Below are 22452 nucleotides of genomic sequence, written 5' to 3'. Positions count from 1 at the left end.
TTTGTTGAGGTACGTTGCCCATATTCACGATAATAAATATATGTTATTACTGCACATCTAATAAATAAAGTCAAATACAACTCCTTTTTATGGGCACTTTAATTCCATTTGGCATCACAAATATAAACAATACAATGAAACAATTTTACAGGATTTGTGTAGAAAATGGATGACCAAATTCCGAACAACAAATATCGACAATTGTGTGCTTAAAGACAAACAGTGTCTGAGCAAGGCTTTCTAAAGGAACTTTGGTGCATTTTCACAAAATACACTTCAAGTGTTGAACCTAATATTGCATCTTCTTTGTGTGAAGATATAGACACTTTGTTTAGCTAAAATACAACCTGCTAGCATTATCTGCTAATTTATTTAGAAGACATAAGAGCACATAGAAGTGATGGTGATCACACTTCTGCAACCCTTCCTCCGGTGATGCTAAATGAAACCTTCCAAGTATATGTTTCGCACTTGAGCTGACATTTACACAGAATCACAGCAGAATTAAATGTGAAAAGGTTTCATACATACTCCAGACACACTGGTGTGCAATGTCCATCCATGTATAGCAGAAGTAAGTTTGTCTGTTGGCTTATCTTTGATATTTACCACACGCATGGAAACACTTGGTGCTGTGTTAATTTAAAATAATAGCAGACAACACAGAACCGTTGTTTTCTTATTGATGGTAGATAGAAGTAATTGTAATAGTGCTTCCATTAAAAACTCTGTTGTGATGTTGAGTGGAAGTTTCTAAGTTTGTTAGTAAAAACAACATGCAAAAAGATGCCTAATCATGCCCAGAACATTCTACTACCTACAGTGCAGTAGGTGCAATAAATTTATGTTATACTGAACAGGCAAATTGTGAGGATTTGTAAGGGCATTTTAACAAGAAGCTGCAGTAATAGTTCCTATAATCCACTACTTCTTAAATGACTAAGGTACAGTTTACTTCAATTTTAATCTCACTTAACAAGCCAAGTCATTTTCAGAACCAAGTGCACCACTGTTAATTTCCAGTTCTCTGCAGTGTGAGGACATGTCACATCTCTACCATGTACACACTATTAAAGCTTCCGTTTTCAACCCAACACACTTTAGATGGAATGTGAACAAGATTATGAGTGACTCTCCAAAGTACCAATCAGCAGGTGGCTGCTGTGGACACCAAAGATCCTCTCACTTCATTCGCACCATAAATGATTCCATCGTTTCTTCAGCATCAGGAATGAAACACAAGAGAAAACGTCAAACAGACAGCACAGTGTCAACACCATTCAAGGTTGAATGGGTGAGTGGAGTGCAAAATCTTCTGGCCTCTTATAGTTCTGTGTGTGAGTCTTTGTATATATATACACCACACAGGTTGTGTATTGAGGAGGGATGGGCTACTGCAGGTAGCGGTAGACTTTAAAGCAGTGGTTGCCGGAATCAGCGACCACAACGTGACCGTCGGAGGTGAGCGCCAGTCCCTGTGGACCGTAGAGTGGATCTGCTGAGGTGTTTACGTAAGAGAGAAAAGAACCGCTGCCATCAAACACCTGAGAGAGAGAGAGGTGTCATCAGTACTGTGTGTTAGTGTGTTATCAGCCTTGTCAGTACAAGTACAAATAATAACTTATAAATGTTGTTAGTATTATGTTTTCTTATATCACTCCAGATATTATGATGCAATACATTTCGGTAGTAGGCTACTTGATTTAAAAACTTAAATTCAGTCAAATTACATTCCTATGAATGTAAACAAAACATAAAGAAATAAAGCATGAATAATACTCTATACTTTAAATCAAACAGCTGAGAAAGCTGCAGGGTGAGCAGAGTCTAAATCTTTTCTTTAAATGTGTTTAGGCAGGATATTTTGAATCCTCTACTGACCTGAATCCTACTGTTGCCCCAGTCTGCTACTATAATGTTCCCATTGACATCCACAGCCACTCCAGTGGGGGCATTGAACTGGCCGTTGCCTTCACCATTGGAACCAAATTTCAGCAAGAATTCCCCCTCTGTGTTGAACACCTACATTTTGGATTAGAGAATTATAAGAGAAATAACAGAAAGTACACAATGCGTTTCAGTAACTAAAGAGAAGAAAAACAAATAAATCTTCGTATGTGAGGAAGTAGAAATGGTATTAAATACAAACTAAGAGATATACTGGTACATTCTTTTGATTATTTGTTTTATGTATCTTTCCATGTCAGCTCAAATAGAGCCTCCTAATACTTCTTTTTTTTAGGTCTGTTCTTTTTATTTCTGAAAACAGAATCTACAATAAATGAAAAATAACTAAAATAATTGAGCCATGAAAGGGTTAAACATAAAGTCCAAACTGCCGTGACTTTTACAGAGGCTGCATAAATTATTGACTAAATGTATGTGTTTAAAAAGGAAATTTGGACAGATGTGTAGCTGGTATGTTTTGAGCTATGAGCAACCAAATATTAGTCTGAACACATTTATGACTTATTCTTTTCTTTTCAATAAGAGAAAATGTGCATCTAGATTTAACACTAGAATTTTGTTTAATGAGGCACTTTTATTTAGTTTTGGGGTCAAAAACTGTCCAGAAAGGCAGAGTGTCAAATATAACTCTATTTATATTAACAGCAAAGCTACATGATGACTAACATTATGTCACAATATTGTTTGCGTGATGCTGTGGATGCTGACATGTGCTTACTTTGGGAAATCAAACTGACGTTTAAGGGTTGTTATTTAAAGAAATGCTGAGTCAGATTTCAACAGAGTATAGCAAGGAAGATGCTGCTTGTAGCCAACAGAACACCCCACATCTCCCTGTTTTTTTTTTTTTTTTTTTTTTTTTGTTTGTTTGTTTTTTCAAATACCTTGGAAAAACATTGCTACTAAAAATCTCAAATTCCCATTTTAGGGAAACTGTTTGGTCTGTTCCTTTCCACAAACCCAACAATGTAACTGTCTGTAGAATTAAACGTCTCTATTACACCTCCACTGATGTGAGAAATAGCACTCACCTTGACTGAGTGGTTGTGGAAATCTGTCACAATGATTTCATTGTTGTTGTTAACAGCAGCAAAGTGGGGGCCTGGACAAAATAAAACAGGATGTGTTTACATGTTTAAGAAATTCTGCTCTTAACACTTAACACTTAAAGATGGGCATTTGTAAAAGACATGCAACTTAACAGTAATAGAGTACAATAGAAAAAAAACATTACCTGCCTGTATAATTATTGCACCTGAACTAAATGTAGTGACTTTGTTAAGCTCTCTGTGGCAGTATCAGTGGTAAACCATGTTTTTTTAAGGATATCTGAGTTTGAAATGACTGCATTAAAAAAGATACCATGGTTTGTTCTTATGGTGAGTCAAGTTTGTTAGAAAAAGTACAAGGGCTCTTGGCTACATCTTCATTCCACATGCAGGTGGTTGATGAAAGTCTGGGAGTGAGGGGCAGTGAACAGTATTACCATTGAGTGTACCTGCAAACTGCCTGTCACCATTGCCACGGTTACCAAACTTGGTGACCAGCTTGCCGTTGACCTGGAAGATGAAGACGCAGCAGGACTTGTTGTCAACCACGATAATGTGGCCGTTTCTGTCCACTGCTACACCTTTAGGACCCATCAGCTTCCCCGAACCAATCTTGTTCTGGAGAAGTCAAAGATTTTACATTTTGTTTATTAATCTGATAAAAAAAAATATTAGACCACTCACACACAAACAGCTCTTTGTCATCAGTTTATAAAAGACCTGCATTCGGAGGAAAGAGCTGCAGGCATGTAAGTATTAACAAGTCCATGCTTTGTGCGTCCTGCCCATGACCAGTTACAATTTCCAAACCTTAACAGCAAATTTCCAGGATTTTAACCAATGTGCTCAGTTTTAGGGTGAATTTGTTTTTGCTTTGCATAATTTTACAGAAGTTGTCCTACTTTTCTGCAGTTACTGTTCTGAATATTGGTGAAATCAATTTTTCCCACTGACACAAAAATAAAGGCTCAACATACCTTAAACTTGCCTTCACTTGAAAAGATGCTGACCCATTTGTTGTCATAGTCGGCGATGATGATGTCACTGTTGGGGTGGACAGCCACACCTGTTGGTCGCTGCAGCTGACCTGGAGTTCTGCCCCTGATGCCAAAACGACTTTTGAAGAGGCCATCATTGGAAAAAATCTACAGTGCACAAATAAATCGTTTAGTACTAAAGTAGAGATTGCAGTGAGCAACATATTTAATTACCAAAGCTCCACAAAGCCTCCCTAAAAGTTACCAATGAGAACTAAATCCAGAATCCAGATCTCTTACTAATCTGCTGTCTTTCTCTCTGAAGGCTGACAGCAGCATCTTCACCACAGGAAGTTATTTTTACCTGAACACACTGGTTGTTGCTGTCTGCTATCAGCACTTTTCCCATAGAGGAGGCTGCCACTCCCTGCAGATTAGTGAACTCCCCTTTGTTTCTTCCTTTTGTTCCTGTAAGATATGAAGTGCAGCCATGTTCACCTTGGACTGAGTGATGATAGATGTCTGACATTACAGTCAAGCTGTGGTGAACCTTTATCCGGCTGCTTGTACGTCATGTGCTGAGGTATCCTTGGTCTCCACAGAACCTGATATGTTCATCATGAAGAGAAAAGTGCTATATACTTGATTCTATTAATTTTTTTAAAGGGTCTGTCCGTGTGAACTGGAGAATGAAAACATGCGTACAGCCATTTATGAAATGATTAAGGAAATGTTTGCTGTTGAAGAGCATCCTAGGATATTATGTTTGATTCAGGAGCCCACTGTGCCTGTTAGTTTAATAGTAAAAAATAAATGCATGCATGAAGCATGCTGTTTTGTTAAGCTGTATGGAAAAAGCATCATTAGGCTTTTTATACACCAATAAATAGTCTTTTTCAAGAATTATTAGATCTTTCAGCAACTGCATAAAATGTATCTGCACTTGTTCACATTATGACTTCTGTCCTCACAATCTTTTAATTATCCAGTAGATTTTATATGAATATGTGCTGTACATGTGGAAACCTAATCTTTACAACCTCTATGCAGTCAAAGCCTCACACATCCCCTGTGATCTTTAGCACCCTGAAAAGGGAACCACTGGTCCAAGTGACAAAAAAAACATTAAGATAAATGAAATGACGCAATGTTTCTCAGCAGAACTTTGTACTGTAGAGAGATAGTCATTGTTATTCACTGTATGAAACTGAACTTTTTTTTTTTATCTTAATCTCTTGATTTTCTCATTAAAGTTAAATTATTGTTTTTCTATTTGTTAGCAAAAAATTCTACTTGGATGCCAAGCAGAATTTTATAAAACCTGATGGATTTTTGGAAGAGCTGCTAGTACAGAGTTGAAAAAAGGTCAAACAGGAAGGTAGAGACATCGCTTGGCAAAAAGTTGTGCAGAGGTACTAGTTAAAGTTAGCCGTTGTTTTTTCATGACAGCAAAAAATGTGACTGTTCATTTTGGAATATAAAGTCATAAAATTTTAAAGATTATTCTTAAGATGCATGTGTGCTTGCATGTGCAAGCTTGACACTGTGGAGAGGGTGCAGCTTTTTCCAGGCTTATATCTAAACACTGATGCAGACTTAGCACAGCTCCCCATGATAACAGATATCTAAGATGGCAGCTGTCTCCTCCTGCAGGATGTAAAACCGCTCAGTCACACTGGAGGAAACAACGCAGAGCTACATGTTTGACCCAGTAATTGAGAACATTTAAAAAAAAAAATATATATATACCATAAAAGACCATAAAATCATACTCTACACATAAAATGTACACTCAAATGTAAGTCGCTTTGGATAAAAGCGTCTGCTAAATGACTGTAGAATAGAAAGAATAGAATAGAATAAATGCATGTGTATGAGTACATAGTACATATAATTGACTACGTAATACTAAGTCAGTCTTACCAATTCTGAAAATGAGATCATCCTCAATGGGATTCTCTTTCCTCCGCCCCGTGCTGTACATACTGGCCGGCCTCTTGAAGGCTTTCTGCTTGATGTGCCCACTGCCTGGAGACTTTAGCCTCTTCTTCGTGCCGTCTGAAGTTGGCGACACATCAATGGATTTGGTGGCTTTTATTTTAAATGGACTTCCTTTTATGTGTTGGTCATATAAACGCAGTGACAGATTATAAGTGCCTTCTTTAGGAGCAGAGAACAAATACTCATAAGTGCCATTCTTGTTGTCCAGTATTTCGCCTTCACCTTTGTTTCCATCAGGTGAAGAGATTTCAGCAGCGATGACTGCGTTACCCATCTTGCACAGCTCTCCATCTTTGTCTTTTGTGGTTATGGTGATGGATGTAGGCACACCCACCATACAGTGCCGTAACCCTTCACCTGTTGCCACTGTCTCAGAGGCTACGGCATTTGTGGTTACGATTGTGCCCAAATTGTGGATGGACTTCTTTAGTCCCTCTGTCTCCACAAGGAAATCCAGCTGGTTGTTCTCTCCAGGCTGCAGAGGTAGGTCCTGGCAGGCCAGTTCGATGAGACGCTCACCCATCTGCTTCTTCACCAGCAGAACTTCAGCCTCGGTGCCGTGGCTCAGGGCCTGCTCCGTGAAGTTACAGCTACTGTTGATTCCCTCCTGGCCCTGCAGCAGGGCATCGAGTTGGGCTTGGAGCACCTACACATGAAAACAACAGGGGGCAGCAGGATAACACAGAGGTTAGGTAACAGTGGTTTCAAAAAATCTCCAACTTGAGATCTTCAGTTTGAACAAATTTCAGAAAACACTAATCTAACTTTTTGTCTTGAAAAGTCTCAGTTCTAAGGATGAAAATGATTTCCATAAATTAGTTTTCTGTGATCTAGCCTAAATTACACCAAAGCAGATCAGTGTTAAAATAAAGAAATGACCAAGAAGTTGCCAGCTTTAAATGAATTGCAGTTTTCAGAGAATATTTTAGGAAATATTTGTAATTTGATTCTGTTTTTATCCCAGACATCTGTACGTTCAAACATGCAGATTGGCAGGTGTGCTGCAGTGACTGTTTGTGATAACAGATTAACGTTTTTCAGGCGTGACTTGGTCATCCTGTACTGACTCGCACTGCAACATCTGTAAAATTACTCAACAGTCAACAGAAATTTGTAATAACTCATGTTGTCATTTTATTATATGTATATCTATAAAACACTTTAAATCAACTTAAGTGTGAAATGTGCTAAGTTGCTATACAGTTGTTTTCCATTGTAATGTTTATCCAAACAAATGCCAGTTTTTGCCTTGCTAAGTTAGCCCATTACAATCTACGACACTGCCTGCTGAACTAATGTTGTCTTGAAAGTTTAAAGGTACAATGTGTTATCATGAATGACATCTAGTGGTACAGTTAAAAAAGATGGACATATAAATGAGTTGTGCAATGACTTAAAATAAAAAGGAACAGTAGCACATGAACGGTGGCCATCAGTGGCCAAAAGCCTTCCAAACATAAACAGTGTTTTCATCTGCAAGTGGATCCAGCGGCCTCAGGTGCAGTGATGACTTCAGTACAGATAACTACTTCAAAATTGTGTACATGTGTACTTTCTTTTTCTGTGGGCATTTTAAGCAGTACTTATCCCAAACATAGCTCTAGCACCTATCAAACAAAGCTGGTACTGTAGTTTTAAAGCTCAGTGAGTTCTCAATTCACACACAAAGTTGTTTGTCCATTCAGAGACACCGTAGTAAAAATGCTGGCACAAATATGGCAGCTGCCATGTGATGTGAACCAATGGAGAACAATGGAAGTATATATATAAATGATTCTTTCTAAAAGATTAAAAACACAACAGTTATTTTAGAAAAGTTATTAGATACCAGTTTTAATAATATATTAAATTATTATGTCATTTATCTTCGATACTAAAGATATATAGAAAGGAGAAAAGAAAAGCTTGCATGCCACTCCTTTGCTTGTAGATGCAACAAAGACCACGGGGTCATGCAGAAGCATGTATACATTTGCATCAGATTAACAGTTTAATAATAACAGCTTCATATTTTTATGAGGACAGTCACAGAAAGAGACTATTTTTCTACTGTAGCTTTTAGGTTGCATATAAATTATTATAGAGTAGTCAGTTAACAATAATATGTAGAGTAAATCATTAGTTATGCATTAATCTGCCTTATTGTCTTAATATGAAACGTCACCATTCCGCCAAAGTCTGTTTGCTGCAACACAATTCAAACAGAAACAGAAATCCTTCGCTTCTCAGGAAAATACAAACACAAACTCACCCACATCTGGCCATTACATTCATCTTCTTTTTCAAAGACAGTGGCCATTAAGTTAATTATCTCAGGCTGGATTTAAATGTTTCCCTCCCTGAAACTTAGAACACTGAAACACTCCATACACACTGTAAAAGCAGGGAACAAGGATTAAAAAAAAAAAAGTTGCCAGCATGAAGAGCAAAGCTGTACTGTTTTCCTTCACATCCTGACACACTCTAACCAGCCCAGAAAAAGTTACAGTGCGACACACTGGCTCCATCTAGCCACAGCAACAATGCAGCTGGAAGTCCCATATCTGGCTTTCCACTGGGCTGCAGGGTATTGACTGCCCACCAGTCAGCGGATGGTAAATCATTAGTCGCCCATGTGATAAAAGTCCCTGAGGGAGTGGCAGCATGCTTTTATCCCAACCAGGAGATTGGATGTCTGGCTGGGGTGGTGCATCAGCTCCCCCGATTCCCCACCCCCTCTATTAAGTGGTTAACTTCCTGTCAGGCCAGCTGAGCTCCTATTAAAAAGCTCAGAAAAACAGCCTTATAAATGGCCTGTGATTGGTTAAAGGAGGGCCTCCATTTTTCCTTTCCCCCCAGTAATAATCATTTATTTGATTTGCAATTAATTCAAACCCGAGTTAAGAAAAACTCCAAGAACCCCTATCATGAGTGTGATAAGTAGCCAAGTTTCAACCAAACACAGTGAAACTAACACCAAAACTCTTCTACATTCAGAGGTCCCTTCATGTTCCTCACCTTCTGCTTGATCCCATAGTTGACCTCCAGCTCCATGAGTAATACACTCTTGCGGACATTGAGGGTCTTCTGCAGCTCATCAAAGGTGGTATGGATGTCATCCTCAATGGAGCTCTTCTGATTGGTCAGTTGTTGTAGAATCTCTGACAGCGTCAACAGGGCTGAGTTGATCTCTGGCAGCCTAGAAAAGCAACGGGGTTCCAATATGGTGAGTCCAACATCATTGTGAGAACAATAAAAAAGAGTTGTGGTTGATCCATTCAAGCCATTGTTGTCTTTATGTGGGGTCAGAATGCTTAAGGATTGTAACACAGTGTACCATCTAGTGTTGTACCTCTTCTTGACAGCATCTAGTTGGTCCTGTAATGAGGCCTTGTGTTGCTCCACAACATCTTTAAGAGGTACGGTGGGGTGCTCTCCGTGCTCACCACTTGTGCACTCTTGACACATGGCTGTCTCACATGGAGGACAGTAAAACTCCATGACCTGAGATTTAGGAAATTAATAGAAATACACTTAAGTACCGGCATGAGTCTAGACCAAAATGATCCACCCACATTCAGTTACAGTGGTTATTGCAGATCTCTGGAAGATGAATCCCAGCTTCATTTATGAATGAATATTTTAAATGTCCAGTACAGCCCATCCCTTGTGGGATTACTTAGACACATTTGCAAATAAGACATTTTTTCCTGTGCCATCACTCGGACACACCAACAAAATACATAAAAAATTAAAAATAAACAAACAATAAACAAAATATATACAACTTGGAAATAACAGAAATAAATAAAAATGAAAATAAATAAATAACGTAAGTAAATATTTAAAAGTATGCTCCGTCCTTAGGGCCACTACTGTACACAAGTTGCCTGTTTTCTTCTATTCCAGTTATATATATATATAATTGGATATTGCAAATAAATGGTTATCAAATACCTTACTTTGATCAAACTCTACACTGAGGTTCATACTTTTTTACATACTCTTGTTTGATTCATAAATGACTAAACAAAAACGTGCCAGGTCAGACTTACCCTGATCCTGAAAACAATGGAAATGTACCTGTTCTGAAGATCTCAAAAGCCTATTTAACCAACAGTGAAAAGGGGTAAAGTTCAGATAGGTGAGAGTAGCCCTTACACTGCCTCCATGGTTGGGGCAGGAGAGCAGCTGGCCTGTAGCCACAGTGGTGATGTTGTTGAGAGTGGCGGCCTCCTGGCTGCAGCTGTCTGGTGCCCGCTGCAGCACGTCCATCAGGTTGGTGATGAAGAAGTTATTCTGCAATGCCGCCACACCCTTCTCCGGAAGGATCGAGGTCTGGCGGCAAACAGGGCACGACAGGGTTAGGCTATGGACCGGGATGTAGTTCTGCAGACACCTACAAGGGCAGAAAGTACAGCATGGAAAAAGAAATCTTATTTTCAAGTTTCTTTAAACAACTCTACTGTCATCTAAAAACAACATCTAGACTTGCAGCCCATCTAGTGGTCAAAATCTTTAAACACAACAATTCACAGCAGCACTTCTCAGATAGTTCTTAACTTCTTAAACAGCTGCATAATTTAAAGCAACTAAGATCAGAGTTTGACATGTTGTCAGAAACTAAACTAATAAACTAACACTGGCCAACGTTGCTCCTCGAGAGCCACAGTCCTGCAGGTTTTCCATGCATCCCTGCACCAGCACACCTGACTTAAATTAAATGGATCCAACAGCTTATACGAATCTGCACAATGACTCATTAGTTTAAGTCAGGTGTGTCAGTGCAGGGATGCATGGAAAACCTGCAGGATTGTGGCTCTTGAGGACCGACGTTGGCCACCCCTGGCCTATACTTTCTTACTTTCATGGATGCTAAAAACATGTTTCTTATCAAGACCCTTGTAGTGTATCTACATATATAAATTAGTGCTGGGCACGTTAACGCGCAACGATAAATTAACGCCGTTAATTTTTTTAATTGTGCTATTTTAATATAAATATATCCCTATGCGTTGCAGGGCTGATGGGGATAACTAGCCTCTCCCAGTATGAGGCTAGCCAGTTTCCATCTAATGTCAGACCTTGCAGGGAATCAGCTAGGAAGTGAGTAGTCTGTGCATGGAGTAATTGGCCATTGTAAGTAGTTGCATTGGCAAAGTAGCTGATAAGAACAGACTAAAAAAAAGGGTGCCAAAAAAAAAAAAAAAAAAAAAAGTTTCTGCAGATTTAGATTTTTTGGGACAAATTGAGCCCAATGATGAAAAATGTTTGCAAATTTCATATTCATAAATTCATATCTGCATTGGACAGCCTTATATTGTAACTATGTGTTTTATATTCTGGCTATATTTCTGACTGCACCAAACATCTTGGTGGATAAGGCTAAAATGCTTTTACCATCAAAAGGGTTCAGGGTTTAATTAAAAAGAAAACCCTGAACAGAAAATACTACACACTAACACAGCTGGCCATGCTACAAGCACACACGGAGAGAAAGACAAATATATCGTTGAATGTAACAGCATAATGACTCCAGAAGCAACCAGAGCAAAGGGAACAGCCAGGCACCGTCCACAGCCTCTCTTTTGTCTCAGTAACAAAGGTGGTGAGAACAAGACCAACACAGAAGTCAACAGCATCTCTCACCATCTCGTGTGAAACAATAATCCCGTTTACAGAAACACAATGCAGTGTTGATTGAAAACTTATATTAATGGACCGTTCTAATGCTGAACATAAACTTGTTATTACGCACATCAAAGCTTAACTAGCCATGTCCAATGTACATAATTCACATCTCAGTAACTTCACTCACCTCTCACAGAAGGTGTGCAGGCAGGGCAGTACTTTCGGGTTCTCGTAGCGGTCCAGACATATGCTGCAGATCAAGAACTGCTTGTCAATTTGGCGAACAACGGGACTAGGAAGAGTGGTGCCTTCACTGGCCATCCTAAAACTCTAGCATAAAACTCCCTCCTCCCCTTAACCTGCACCCTGCAGAATGATACAGAGAGCACAAAAAACAGGATGAATTAATAAAATACCACAGCATATGATCAAAAACAGTTTGACGATGTCATGGAGATGAGTGGAAATCTATAAGTGGTAAATATCAGTTCGTACGTAAAGTCTAAATGGCTTCTTCCTTCAGTTTCTTTGACTAAAAGAGGAAATGCAAATACACCAAACCAGGATGAAACCAGCAGCTTGACCTTCTTGTTAATGGTCAGTAGAATAACGCATTAACATATAGTTACCACCTCTCACTATCAGGTGGAAGAGACTAAATCTGACAGGCTTACAGTTCAAAAGAAGATCAACTGATAATGAAAACATTCACAGTTTAGTCAAGAGCACAAAGCTAACATGGAATTACAACAGATTTTAACTAAAATGATCCCAATCTGCACCATATTGTCCAAGCAAAGGACATTTAGGAAATGTTTGGTATAATCTTACTAACAAACAGACAATGATCATAAGATATTTTCCTCATAAGCTCCAGTTTAGTCGCCCTGGAGCTGTGATAAAACAGGTGCCCAATAACATCTTAAAAGTTTTGGTTTTTGAGGCAGATAGCATCTCTGTGGGAAGGAAAATACACAAAACATGGTCATTGTAATGAGAGATTTTTAAAAATAGTTTTTTTTTATTATTTATGGTTACCTATTTATCCATTCATTCATGAGTTTTATTAATTTAAGCTTATGGCGGAAGAATGATTTTATTTTCTGATGTAGTTTAACTAGAATAACTTATTATGATACTGTGCTGGGATTTACATATAAAGACATCATGAGTGTATCAGTCAACTATGAGTGATTTACAGCTTCTTTGTTAGAGTCATTATACACGTCTAAGTTTGAGCCCTTATTTGCAACCATTTCATCATGATTATCAACAAAGCTGCAAGTTCTTGGCTCATATTCTTATGATTCCATTTATTAAAAATAGTTAGATGCACAGATTTTGAAATTGGAAAAAAGAAAGTATTTGTAAACAAGCTGTACTTGCTAACAGCAGCTATCTTGATCCAGAGTCTCTGTGGCCTAAAAAATTACCAGCCTCAATTTTATCATTATGTTACATCATATGTATGAGATTAAAGTTCAGACAAAGCCCTGTTCTTCTACTGCACTGAAGAGCAGGGCTGTGTATGAGCAGGAGCCATGCTGGGTGTTTGTTATAAAAGGCTTTTCTAGTGATAAATATTTGATTATGAAGGAAAAGCAAAGCACTCCGTGTTCAGAGCATTAGAGAAAAGCAGAACCTCAATCAAATGGTCTTTACAATAATTCTGCATCAGTTTTCTCTGAAACATCTGGTTTTTTTTACAAAATTATCTGTGGGATATTCATGTAACATTCATATAACATTATCTGGCAGCTAACACACAGAAAGTGTGTCAATGCCTTTATTGTCTCTTCACATTCAAAACGGACTCAGAAACAGGCCACCTCTGCCATTTAGAGGAAGCCCTCAGGGACTGCACTTCTTTCTATGTCACTTACATTTTCTCCTCTTCCTCAGCCTGCTTTTATTTTAATATCACTCTGTCATACACATCCACACAGGACAGCCTGTCAGTACAATGCGGTGTTTTGGTAAGCTTGAAAGTGGAGAGTGGAGGGTAAAACCACTGTTAAGATGAATGTCTTATGCAGTCAGTGTGTAATTTAACTTTCCCCAATGTGTGGTCATCAGTATGTCATATATTCAGTGTTAGCTGCTGTACAGAAACTCTCCGTCCCTGACAAGCTGCTCTAACAAACAAGCAGCTGAAAGTTAAAACTCTAAGAAAACCAGCATTCACAACAATGTGTCTATTGCCAAATGAAATCAGTTTGTTGGATTTGAATAACTGTATGCCAGCACATACAGACACAAACAAAAGCTCAGATTAGAGGCTGGATGTTGGTAACTGACCAGCACCACAGAGAAGATGATGCAGATGAACAGAGCATGAAATACAGAAGAGATTACTAAATAAAATAACCCTATAATTATGCAGACTGCCACAGAAGAACAGGAGCACTGCTGTGCTGACAGTGCACAAGGACGCAGCAGCCACACAACGCTCCACTCTTACATAATAAGATCCGCAGCAGCTAAGCAGAATAATTCCTGCCGGACTGAGTCGTCATCGGACACACAGGGGAAAGCTTCACATGACCAAGAAGATGCAGCATATGTACATTTGAGAACAGCTTAGCAGAAATATGAACAGCTATCAAAAGGTTAAGAACAAGTGCATTAACAATAATGAGAAGACTTACAGTGCTGCATTTATGGACAGATCAACAGGCGTCATCCACTCTAGTACACAGCTCCAAACACTGCTTCCAAAGAAGTGAATCAAAAATTATGCTGTCTATGGTAAATCCCTCTAAACCTGCCTTCAAGTCATATCAGTCCTGACCTGAAAGGATGCTTGGATGCCAGGATGTGTGTGAGAAGGACGGCTTCTTCATGTGTTTATGGGTGTGTGAGCACACGTGAGCAAAGTTGAGGAGGAGCGATGCTGGAGCCAGATTGTGTTTCAGTTTGACATCATCTTTTCCCCTCCCTCCCTCCCTCCTGCTTTCCTCTTCTTCACCACTTCCTCTCCTCCCATCACTTGCATTCTTAGCCCAGTCCGTCTCTTCCATTCATCTCCCTCCTTCCTCTCTGACTGAAGTAAATGCTGGCTCACTGCAGCACGGCGCACTGAGCGTGTGCAGCATCAGGAGTATGTGAGCAGGTATTGGCTGACTGGTGATCTAACAAGTAGAAAAAAAACAGGCCAGCAGTTAAGGGTTCCTTCCATGGCCAAAAGAGATGAAGTCAAAGGGATCTTTCTAAGGACATTGGTGCAGAGGCGTGTGCAAGCTGCTGACTCACCATACAAAAAAAAAAAAAAAAAAATTAACAGAGCGAAGATCAGACATCAGATATGATGAAATGGAAGGAATAAAAGCAGAAAGGGGAGAGGTGAGCGTAGTGTGTGATGCTGTTATGTGTGCTTGCAGAGATTCCTTGATGGTCTGCTCACTGAGATGTACGACAACACTGGTATAAACATATTATCTGAACACTAAGGAGAAACATTTTTACCTTTAAACAAAATCGGGCCAAATAATAGACACAATGCACATCCAGACAATGGAGTTGTTTGGTCAATACAATGATCAATACAACAATGGTTATAATAGACAACTAAACATAAGTACAAGTTATTGAAGTTGGTGCCATAGTACCAAGGTCTGGAGGCAGAACTAAACTGTCACCTTGAGCTGCGAGGAACTTGGTTCTGGTGGCCAGGAAGAACCCAGGAACCACTGGGTTAGAAATCTGCTATGAAGCAGAAGCTGCTGGAGCACCAGCGTCTCTGTCTTCAAGTCCTAGTTTGAAATGAAAACCTTCAAGCTTAGCCATGTGGAAATAAAGACAGGTTTACAGAGGAACTTTATAGTCAAATCAGACAACGATGGAGTTATCTGGACACAATGACCAGAGGTATGTTTGGATGCTTAAAGGTGAAGATTTCAACCTTAAACCCTCAATGGGATTTTCTTCTAAATGAACTGGCAGATTGCACTAAGTGGATGGAATAACTGAGAAAGGACAACCTCAGAATTTTTCATCATAACCTCAAACCATCAACTAGGCAGCTCAAACTTGGAGACAGTAGTGTTGCTCGAGGACAATTATCCCAAATATAACAAAACTGGTTGTGAAATAGTTAAAACAAGCTTGCACATTAAGCTATTGGACCTTATCTCTGCAAATACAGATACACTGTGCTTAAAAGTCAGATTAGTTAAGAAACTAATTTAATTTGTCTCTATTAATTTTGCTAAGAGGAAAAAAAATATATACCACTGTAAATCTGCCAAAAGCTTGCTGGTTTATATCAAAAGCATCTGGTCAAGTTGCAACATGTTAAGTAACATTAAACCAGAGATTAGGTGTTTTACTTAATATTTTTGAGTTTATGTTTACCTGTGTTTATTCCAGAAAACTGATATTAAATGAAAAATGTAATCACTTAATATTTTGCAACATATTTCTTTGTTGAAAACAAAACATGTTTTCTAGTAATAACTTCAACAGATTCTATATCTGAGCAAAGATTAGCTCTAAAGTTTGCTTCTCATTGTTTAGGCCAGAAAATGAGAACAATCCAAGTCTAAATAAATAAAATGACAATAAATGCTATTGTAGCTGGATTACTGGGCAAAACTTTGCATTACATACAAGAAAATATATCAATGTACAAGACTGTAGCTTTAAGCATATGATTTCCAATGTTTCATCAATTTATGTGGCTTTTGAGGCTTTAGGGGATTTGTTGTTTGCTGTGATTTCATGTTACAAGTATGAAACTTTTTTTTTACATATTTCATTATGCCTGGCAGCTTCACAGCTGTTCCAATGAGCTCATCCCAGCTTCTGGGAAACAGAGAGTTCAGTCAGTCAGAGAAATGGGACAAAACAAGACGAGCCAGTGCAGGAAAGTAACTAAAATACTGACCTCACACCATGCTGCACAGACCTAACAAACATGTAGGTGAATGACAGCAACTGTCAGCTTGTTAAGGTTCAACTTCCAAAAGTGCTAAACTATTAATATGTTCAAGGCCACACGAGGGTGGTCAGCCAGCAAACACTTCAGGTAGGAAATGCTGACAAAACAAGAAAAAAACAGGCGGTACAGTGTAGTTGATGAAGAGGGATTTTAGAAAACACCAGCAAATTATCTAAACAGAAACCCAAAGTCATGACGAGTAAAGCTCTGCTGTACAGAGAAATAAAGGATGGCAGGCTTTGACCACAGAGCCAGTGATTTATAGTCAGATCAATTTTACTGTTGGTTTTGGTGTTATTAGTAAATTTCTTTTAATGGATTACCACATTTCTCATGTAATGATTTACACATAAACAAAGCACAAAACACTGTGGTGTACATCCCTACAGGAACTTTTAATGAGGGCTTTTAGTGGCTGCCTTTGATTTGAATGATGCAAATATTCACTCCCAAGACATGTTCCATTCCTTTTATTCATTCCTTTATTAAATTAGGAAGAAATGGTGTTATATGCTTTATTGTATCAACAAAGCAACCAGAGAGGGAGATGCCGACAGTCATCACCACCTGATGAACAAGCTTTGGGTTTTTCTATTATAAGTCTAGTAGGATTAATAATATATTCATAAAGAACAGGTTTGGGCAGGAAGTCCTCAAGTTCAAGGGAGCCAACACAACCATTATGTCAATAGACATTCTCTGATTAAAGGCCAAGAAAAAGAAGCAACACTATAAGCTCAGGTCATTGAATCAGGGGCTCAAACACACAGAAATGTAAATATGTAACTTAACCTGTTTCAGCTGTTTCCTCTTCATAACTCATAAGGCATTAAGACACTTTAAAGATGTTCACAAACCGTAAAAGACAGAAAATTCATTTGGAACTATAATTAAAAACCACAACAACCGGTTCTCCAAACAAAAGCAACTTTAAGCAAATTTAGACTTTGATTGCTTTACCATATGTTGAGATTCTGTGCTCAGCACGTCCACTCGGCATTTATAAAGAAGACACCTTTCATTCAGTTCTTTTAGGTTCAGGTTTTCATGCACATGTTGAATTGTATGTTAGTCCAGGTTTCTCTCTGCTGGTATTCCAAAGTGCTTTCCAGAACACTGACATCAGCTGTTTGTCCCATCTCTGTACTTCTGAACACACAACAAACTGTGTTACAGTGCACAACAACAGCACTGAACAGTCTGAGTGACCACTTCCAAATTGTGAACAGGCTGTAGAAGAACAGGTAACTTCCTTTCTGTCACACAGGTTCATTAAGAGATCAAAGTGTTTCTGTCTGACAGCACTGATGGCGAGTAAGCTGTTGGTCTCCGTCCACCTGGACGCTATTGAGTAGTTTATTTTGTTTTATGATGCAAGACTCATTAGTTTTTGAAGGCAGAAGTCCAAAAGTCCAGTCACATGCAGGTTTACTGTTAGAGTGGCAGGTAATGAACTGAGACTATAATGATTGTAAGCTTACAGCTGCTTCTGTTTTCAATAAAGATATACTTTATTTCTTCTTGGCATCAGCTTATTTGAACCAGAGAGAATCCAAGCCACATTGAAAGTAGTGGACTTTTTCAGAAAACATTTTCAGATTGCGAAGCGTGTGTCAATTTATAAACAAGGTTTTAACAGGAGAAATATCTGATACTGTCATCCTGTTGGTTATAGGCTGGAAACAGTACTATTTAACTAAGTGTGAGATTTAAATGCATGCCAACTATCATTTTTAAAGTTTTCATCAGTTCAGTTGTGTAGTTTCACTCACAGCCACATATGTAAAAGAAAAGAAAAGACAAATCTACAAAGATCTCAAGTCTAGTCCTTGAGAACTACTTTCCTGTAACTTTTAGATGCATCTCTTGTCACACACCGGACTCAAATGGCTGAACTCCCTCAGCCACATGTCATTCAGCTCTGCAAAGGCCTGGTACATTTGATTTACTAGTGCTGGAAAAGTTGCAGGATAATAGCTCTTTAAGGCTGGGCATCCCTGTCTTAGAGTAAACCCCTGTTCCTACACAAAACTGTTTTGCATCCACATAGCGAATCAAACCAACCTTTCAATCAGTGGATCATTGCATCTTTCTCGACCACAATCACTCAAAACTTTCAGGCCCTAGCTACATATAAAGTCATAAGTATTGTATCGATCTTCCCATCTGTCTGACTGTCTGATCATATGTAATGTCTGTGAGAAAAACTGTCCCCACTAGCTTTAAAACCTCGACCCAAACCTCCATTACAGAGAACTCAAAGATGACTATGGCTTTTTCTGCCATTTCAATGATTTGGATGCTGAGATAAACATACTGAACAACGATAAATGTGATCTGACAATCTGGACTACAGAATTACATTACCTCGTCCATCAGGTCCAGCATAATGACGGCTGCAAGGAAAACCCACAAATGGCCTCCCACTTAGCTCCGGGGCGAATGCTCTCCTGTGTTTATAATGTCTAAAAATCACTATAATCAGGAGCAGACAACATGGACTGAATACGCAACTGACCAGGCTGGCTCTGTGTCCTCAAATGATGATTATAAGCTGTGACTGGACAGCTGACAGCTGAGTTTATTTGTTTTCAGCACATTTTAACTTATGTCAGCACCTAATCCCAAAAGGTCAAGGTTTTATTCTTGTGACTCTGCTAGTTACACTATTTCAACAACAGCACATCTCTCCAGCAACTTAAATAAATTTTCCAGAAATATTCCAAAACTAAGCTTTCACACAAACTTTGAAATTGTCTGTCTCAATGGAATCAGGAGTCCTTTGCGCCATCAACGCCACAGAGGATGACATAAGCCACACCCGTGAATTATAAGAGTACTCTCATGCTAATCTAAAGCAGCCACTAAGGACTGGATGATGAGAGATTACAGTGGCAGAGAATGCCTTCAGCCTGAACACCCCCCTCAACGTCACACTCTAATTTTACTCCGTTTTCCTACTATTCTTTTATGTTTGTCGGATCGTATTTACATGCTTTTAAAATAAAGACCTGTGCACTGAGTGAAGACAGAAACCTTGAGTCGGTGCGTCACTTGACTATATATCTGCCAACCATGCACGCTGGGGGCACAAGATAAGACAATGCTTTGTTCATATGTGTGTGTGGGGAGGGAGTGCAACCATGTTAACAAGTGACCTCAAATTAAAGTCTACAGATATGCAGCTGTAAGGCCAATGGAAAATGTCCATGCTGCACATCTGTCTGCCACAACTCAGTGAAGCTGAAATATTGTGGCTCAATGCCTAACTAAAATGAACCTCCTTAGTAAAACAGCGTAAAATGGTTCTAGTTTTGGGATTTAGAGTTCTTTCTCGAGTTTGTATTATAAATTGCAGTACTTATAAGAAATATGCATGTAATCTTGATGTTGCATGTTATGTTATTTACTATTTCTTAGCTGCTCAAAGTTTTCAGGTGAAAACAAGGGAAAATACAGAAATGTTAATACAGTTTTGTATTATTTTTTTCTCATGGGTCATCATTATGGAGCTTCTCCCACACCTAATCCGACTTATAATCACTTTCTGAGTGTTGTACATATATTGTAGTCCTGTGAGAGAAGCGTAAATATACATAAACAAATCTGATCCTTTCCTTAAACACTATATAAAACGTGTCGTGGTGCACCTGCTACAAACAAATGTGCTGCAGCCAGTGAGCACAAACAGGATATGAAAGTGCACAGATGGCGTGTTGAGGCACACTATTCTCATTTCACTACAAGAACACCTGAAACCATGCGATCTGTAGCTGGAACCTGTCTTTCAAGTATTAGATTAAAGGATTTCCAGGGAAATAACCTGGAATTGAGGAGGCATCTTTTAATAATCATTTCCTCTTACTGAGGCTACACAGACTGACTTGTTGACAGTTTTTCATGAGTCTATTAATAATCCTGTCATAGATCCTCCCTTCAGTTATAAATCTTTCCTGTATTTCCTTCATCTTATCTTTCTTCCATTTATCACTGTGTCCAGTCTTTCCATACCTCCTTTCTAATCTTTCATTTCCAACCACCCCACTTACTTCAACTCCATGGCTGCTTTTTTCCTCCTGTCCTCTCTCTTCTCTGGGGCTGGAGGGGGGGGGGGGCACAAACACAGCTCTCTGTCACCTAATCCTTCTAATGGCATATACGCTGTGTTGTGTGGAGCGGGCAGCAAAGTGTACGCATGTGAGAGGCCTGGGTTGTTACAATAATCCAAACAGACTGACAGAGAGCCACTGACTGAGCAGAGAGAGAGAAGGGAGGGGCCCGTGGTGGTGTACATGGGAAGAATGGACCAATGAGAGAGGTTAGAGAGGCTGGAGGAGGCTGGGCTTGTTCTGCTTTTTAACCCCAGTGAGGGCAAGAGTCCCAGAAGCTGGACAGGCACAGAGGGGCAGATAAGAAATGACAGCAGGCAGGGGATCGAACAGAAAAAGAGAAAATTAGACATGTTATTAGGAGTCTTGTTTTATACTGCATCATCCCTGGTGCAATACACACAGCATTGTAGTCAATGTTTTTAAATATATACAGTTACTGTTTTAACTTTTTGTATAAAAATAAATGTTGTTTGCCCATGATCCAGAGCCCAATGATTATTTAACTATTCAAAAGCCAAAAGCATCAGACTTTTCTAAATAACAGAGAAACTATATAATCTTTAGCCGGGATGAAAACAGATGTAGTTTATCCACTAAAACCTGAGAAGCTTTGGTGAAAACGTTCAAGAGTAACAGTACGCAAAAGATCTGAAGTAATTAAATCCACATTGTCACATAAATGGAAAAAGAAAGCCACAATTACCATAATAATCATCAGGGTGATGACCGAAATAAAATGATTTACAGCACATGAGAGTACAAAGAGCAGAACAGCAGTTATTCAGTAGCTACGTAAGCATCTGTCCTTTTTGGCCCCTGGAGACTCGATCCACTGAGGCAAAGCTGGTAAACAAGATCAGCCGAATCAAAGACAGCAACATCAGAGACACAACAGGGAAAAAAACTGTTGTTAACAACGACCCACAGCAGCAGCAAAGCACAACTTATATGTTTTCTGAGAAAGTAAAGTCAAGGACCATTAGAGTAACAAAACTCCAAATCTGACCAGACCACTTTCTCTTCTAAGTCAAAAATAGTTTTGAAACCTAAATCTCAATATACGCAGTATTTACATTAGTCTATTAGTATTATTTCTGATTATTTTTGGACCTCAGGGCCCCTATTTAAGAACATGGTATTAAAATGAGTGTCATGTTCAGACAAATACTCCCAAGACAGCAGCCTTCCTTCTATTGTTCATTTTTATACTTCTGTCTTGGCAGAAAAACATTAGTTCCTTAACAACATAATCATTCATGCTGTGTTTTTTTCTGGCTGTCCACGTCCACCCTCATGCACACATATACACACTTTACTACCGACTTCCACACAACACAGACGTGCATGCCCCTAGAGTTTCCTGTTCCTTAAAAGCTTTTTCTTATTGGCAAGCTGCAAATAATGTTTGCAGTAATTATACAAATGCATCTGTTTTTTCCATGCACATCCTTTACCACTAAAGTGGATTACTTACGGCAAAGAAACCAACTTTATATTGAAACAGGACTATTGGGATTCAATACTTTGTAACTATGATTTATATGGGACTCTTTAATGTATATCCAAAGTCACTATTTGAATATTGTTCCGAACAATGACAGTGACATCTAGAGGTGAAGCAGCAGACTGCAACCAGGTGAATACCTCCTGAGAGACAACAGCACCTGCTACAAATACAAAAAGCCTGCTGTGGAGTCTGTAAGCCTTTCTCAAAGTTAAGGACAGATCCTCAGTGACTATGTTTCTAGAATTCTAATTTAAAAAAAAGATGGACAGAGATAGTGGCAATAAAGTGT

The 22452-nt window shown here is 38.9% G+C and overlaps 1 protein-coding gene across 3 annotated transcripts; it reads right to left on the bottom strand.

Annotated features, from left to right (window-relative positions):
• Window positions 1-81: 81 nt before the first annotated feature.
• On the bottom strand, window positions 82-20772 carry trim2a (tripartite motif containing 2a). 3 transcript variants are annotated; one of them, XM_041983043.1, is made up of 12 exons: window positions 20594-20772; window positions 11793-11971; window positions 10136-10373; window positions 9327-9478; window positions 8993-9173; window positions 5918-6641; window positions 4359-4462; window positions 3995-4162; window positions 3455-3635; window positions 3000-3070; window positions 1882-2022; window positions 82-1544 (listed from the first exon to the last, which is right to left on the bottom strand). In XM_041983043.1, the coding sequence occupies exons 2-12, from the start codon at window positions 11924-11926 to the stop codon at window positions 1392-1394; spliced, it is 2247 nt and encodes a 748-aa protein (XP_041838977.1). In that variant the 5' UTR covers window positions 11927-11971; window positions 20594-20772; the 3' UTR covers window positions 82-1391. The 3 variants fall into 3 exon arrangements, with proteins under 3 accessions (XP_041838977.1, XP_041838976.1, XP_041838978.1); XM_041983042.1 differs by lacking the exon at window positions 20594-20772 and adding an exon at window positions 14254-14520; XM_041983044.1 differs by lacking the exon at window positions 20594-20772 and adding an exon at window positions 14254-14519 and having other exon boundaries at window positions 3467-3635.
• Between the last annotated feature and the right edge of the window lie 1680 nt (window positions 20773-22452).

This window comes from Melanotaenia boesemani, chromosome 4 (genome assembly GCF_017639745.1).
Source record: "Melanotaenia boesemani isolate fMelBoe1 chromosome 4, fMelBoe1.pri, whole genome shotgun sequence".
NCBI classification, from domain to species: Eukaryota; Metazoa; Chordata; class Actinopteri; order Atheriniformes; family Melanotaeniidae; genus Melanotaenia; species Melanotaenia boesemani.
Note: the sequence above shows the minus strand (reverse complement) of the source record. Positions and strands in the feature narration are given on the sequence as shown.

Coding starts and splice junctions, on each gene's coding strand:
- trim2a (XM_041983043.1), bottom strand. CDS start 11,926: ATGGCCAGTGAAGGCACCACTCTTCCTAGTCCCGTTGTTCGCCAAATT. Junction 4,163..4,358: donor GCAACAACCAGTGTGTTCAG/GTAAAAATAACT, acceptor TGTGCACTGTAG/ATTTTTTCCAATGATGGCCT. Junction 3,071..3,454: donor GTTTGCAGGTACACTCAATG/GTAATACTGTTC, acceptor TATTTTGTCCAG/GCCCCCACTTTGCTGCTGTT.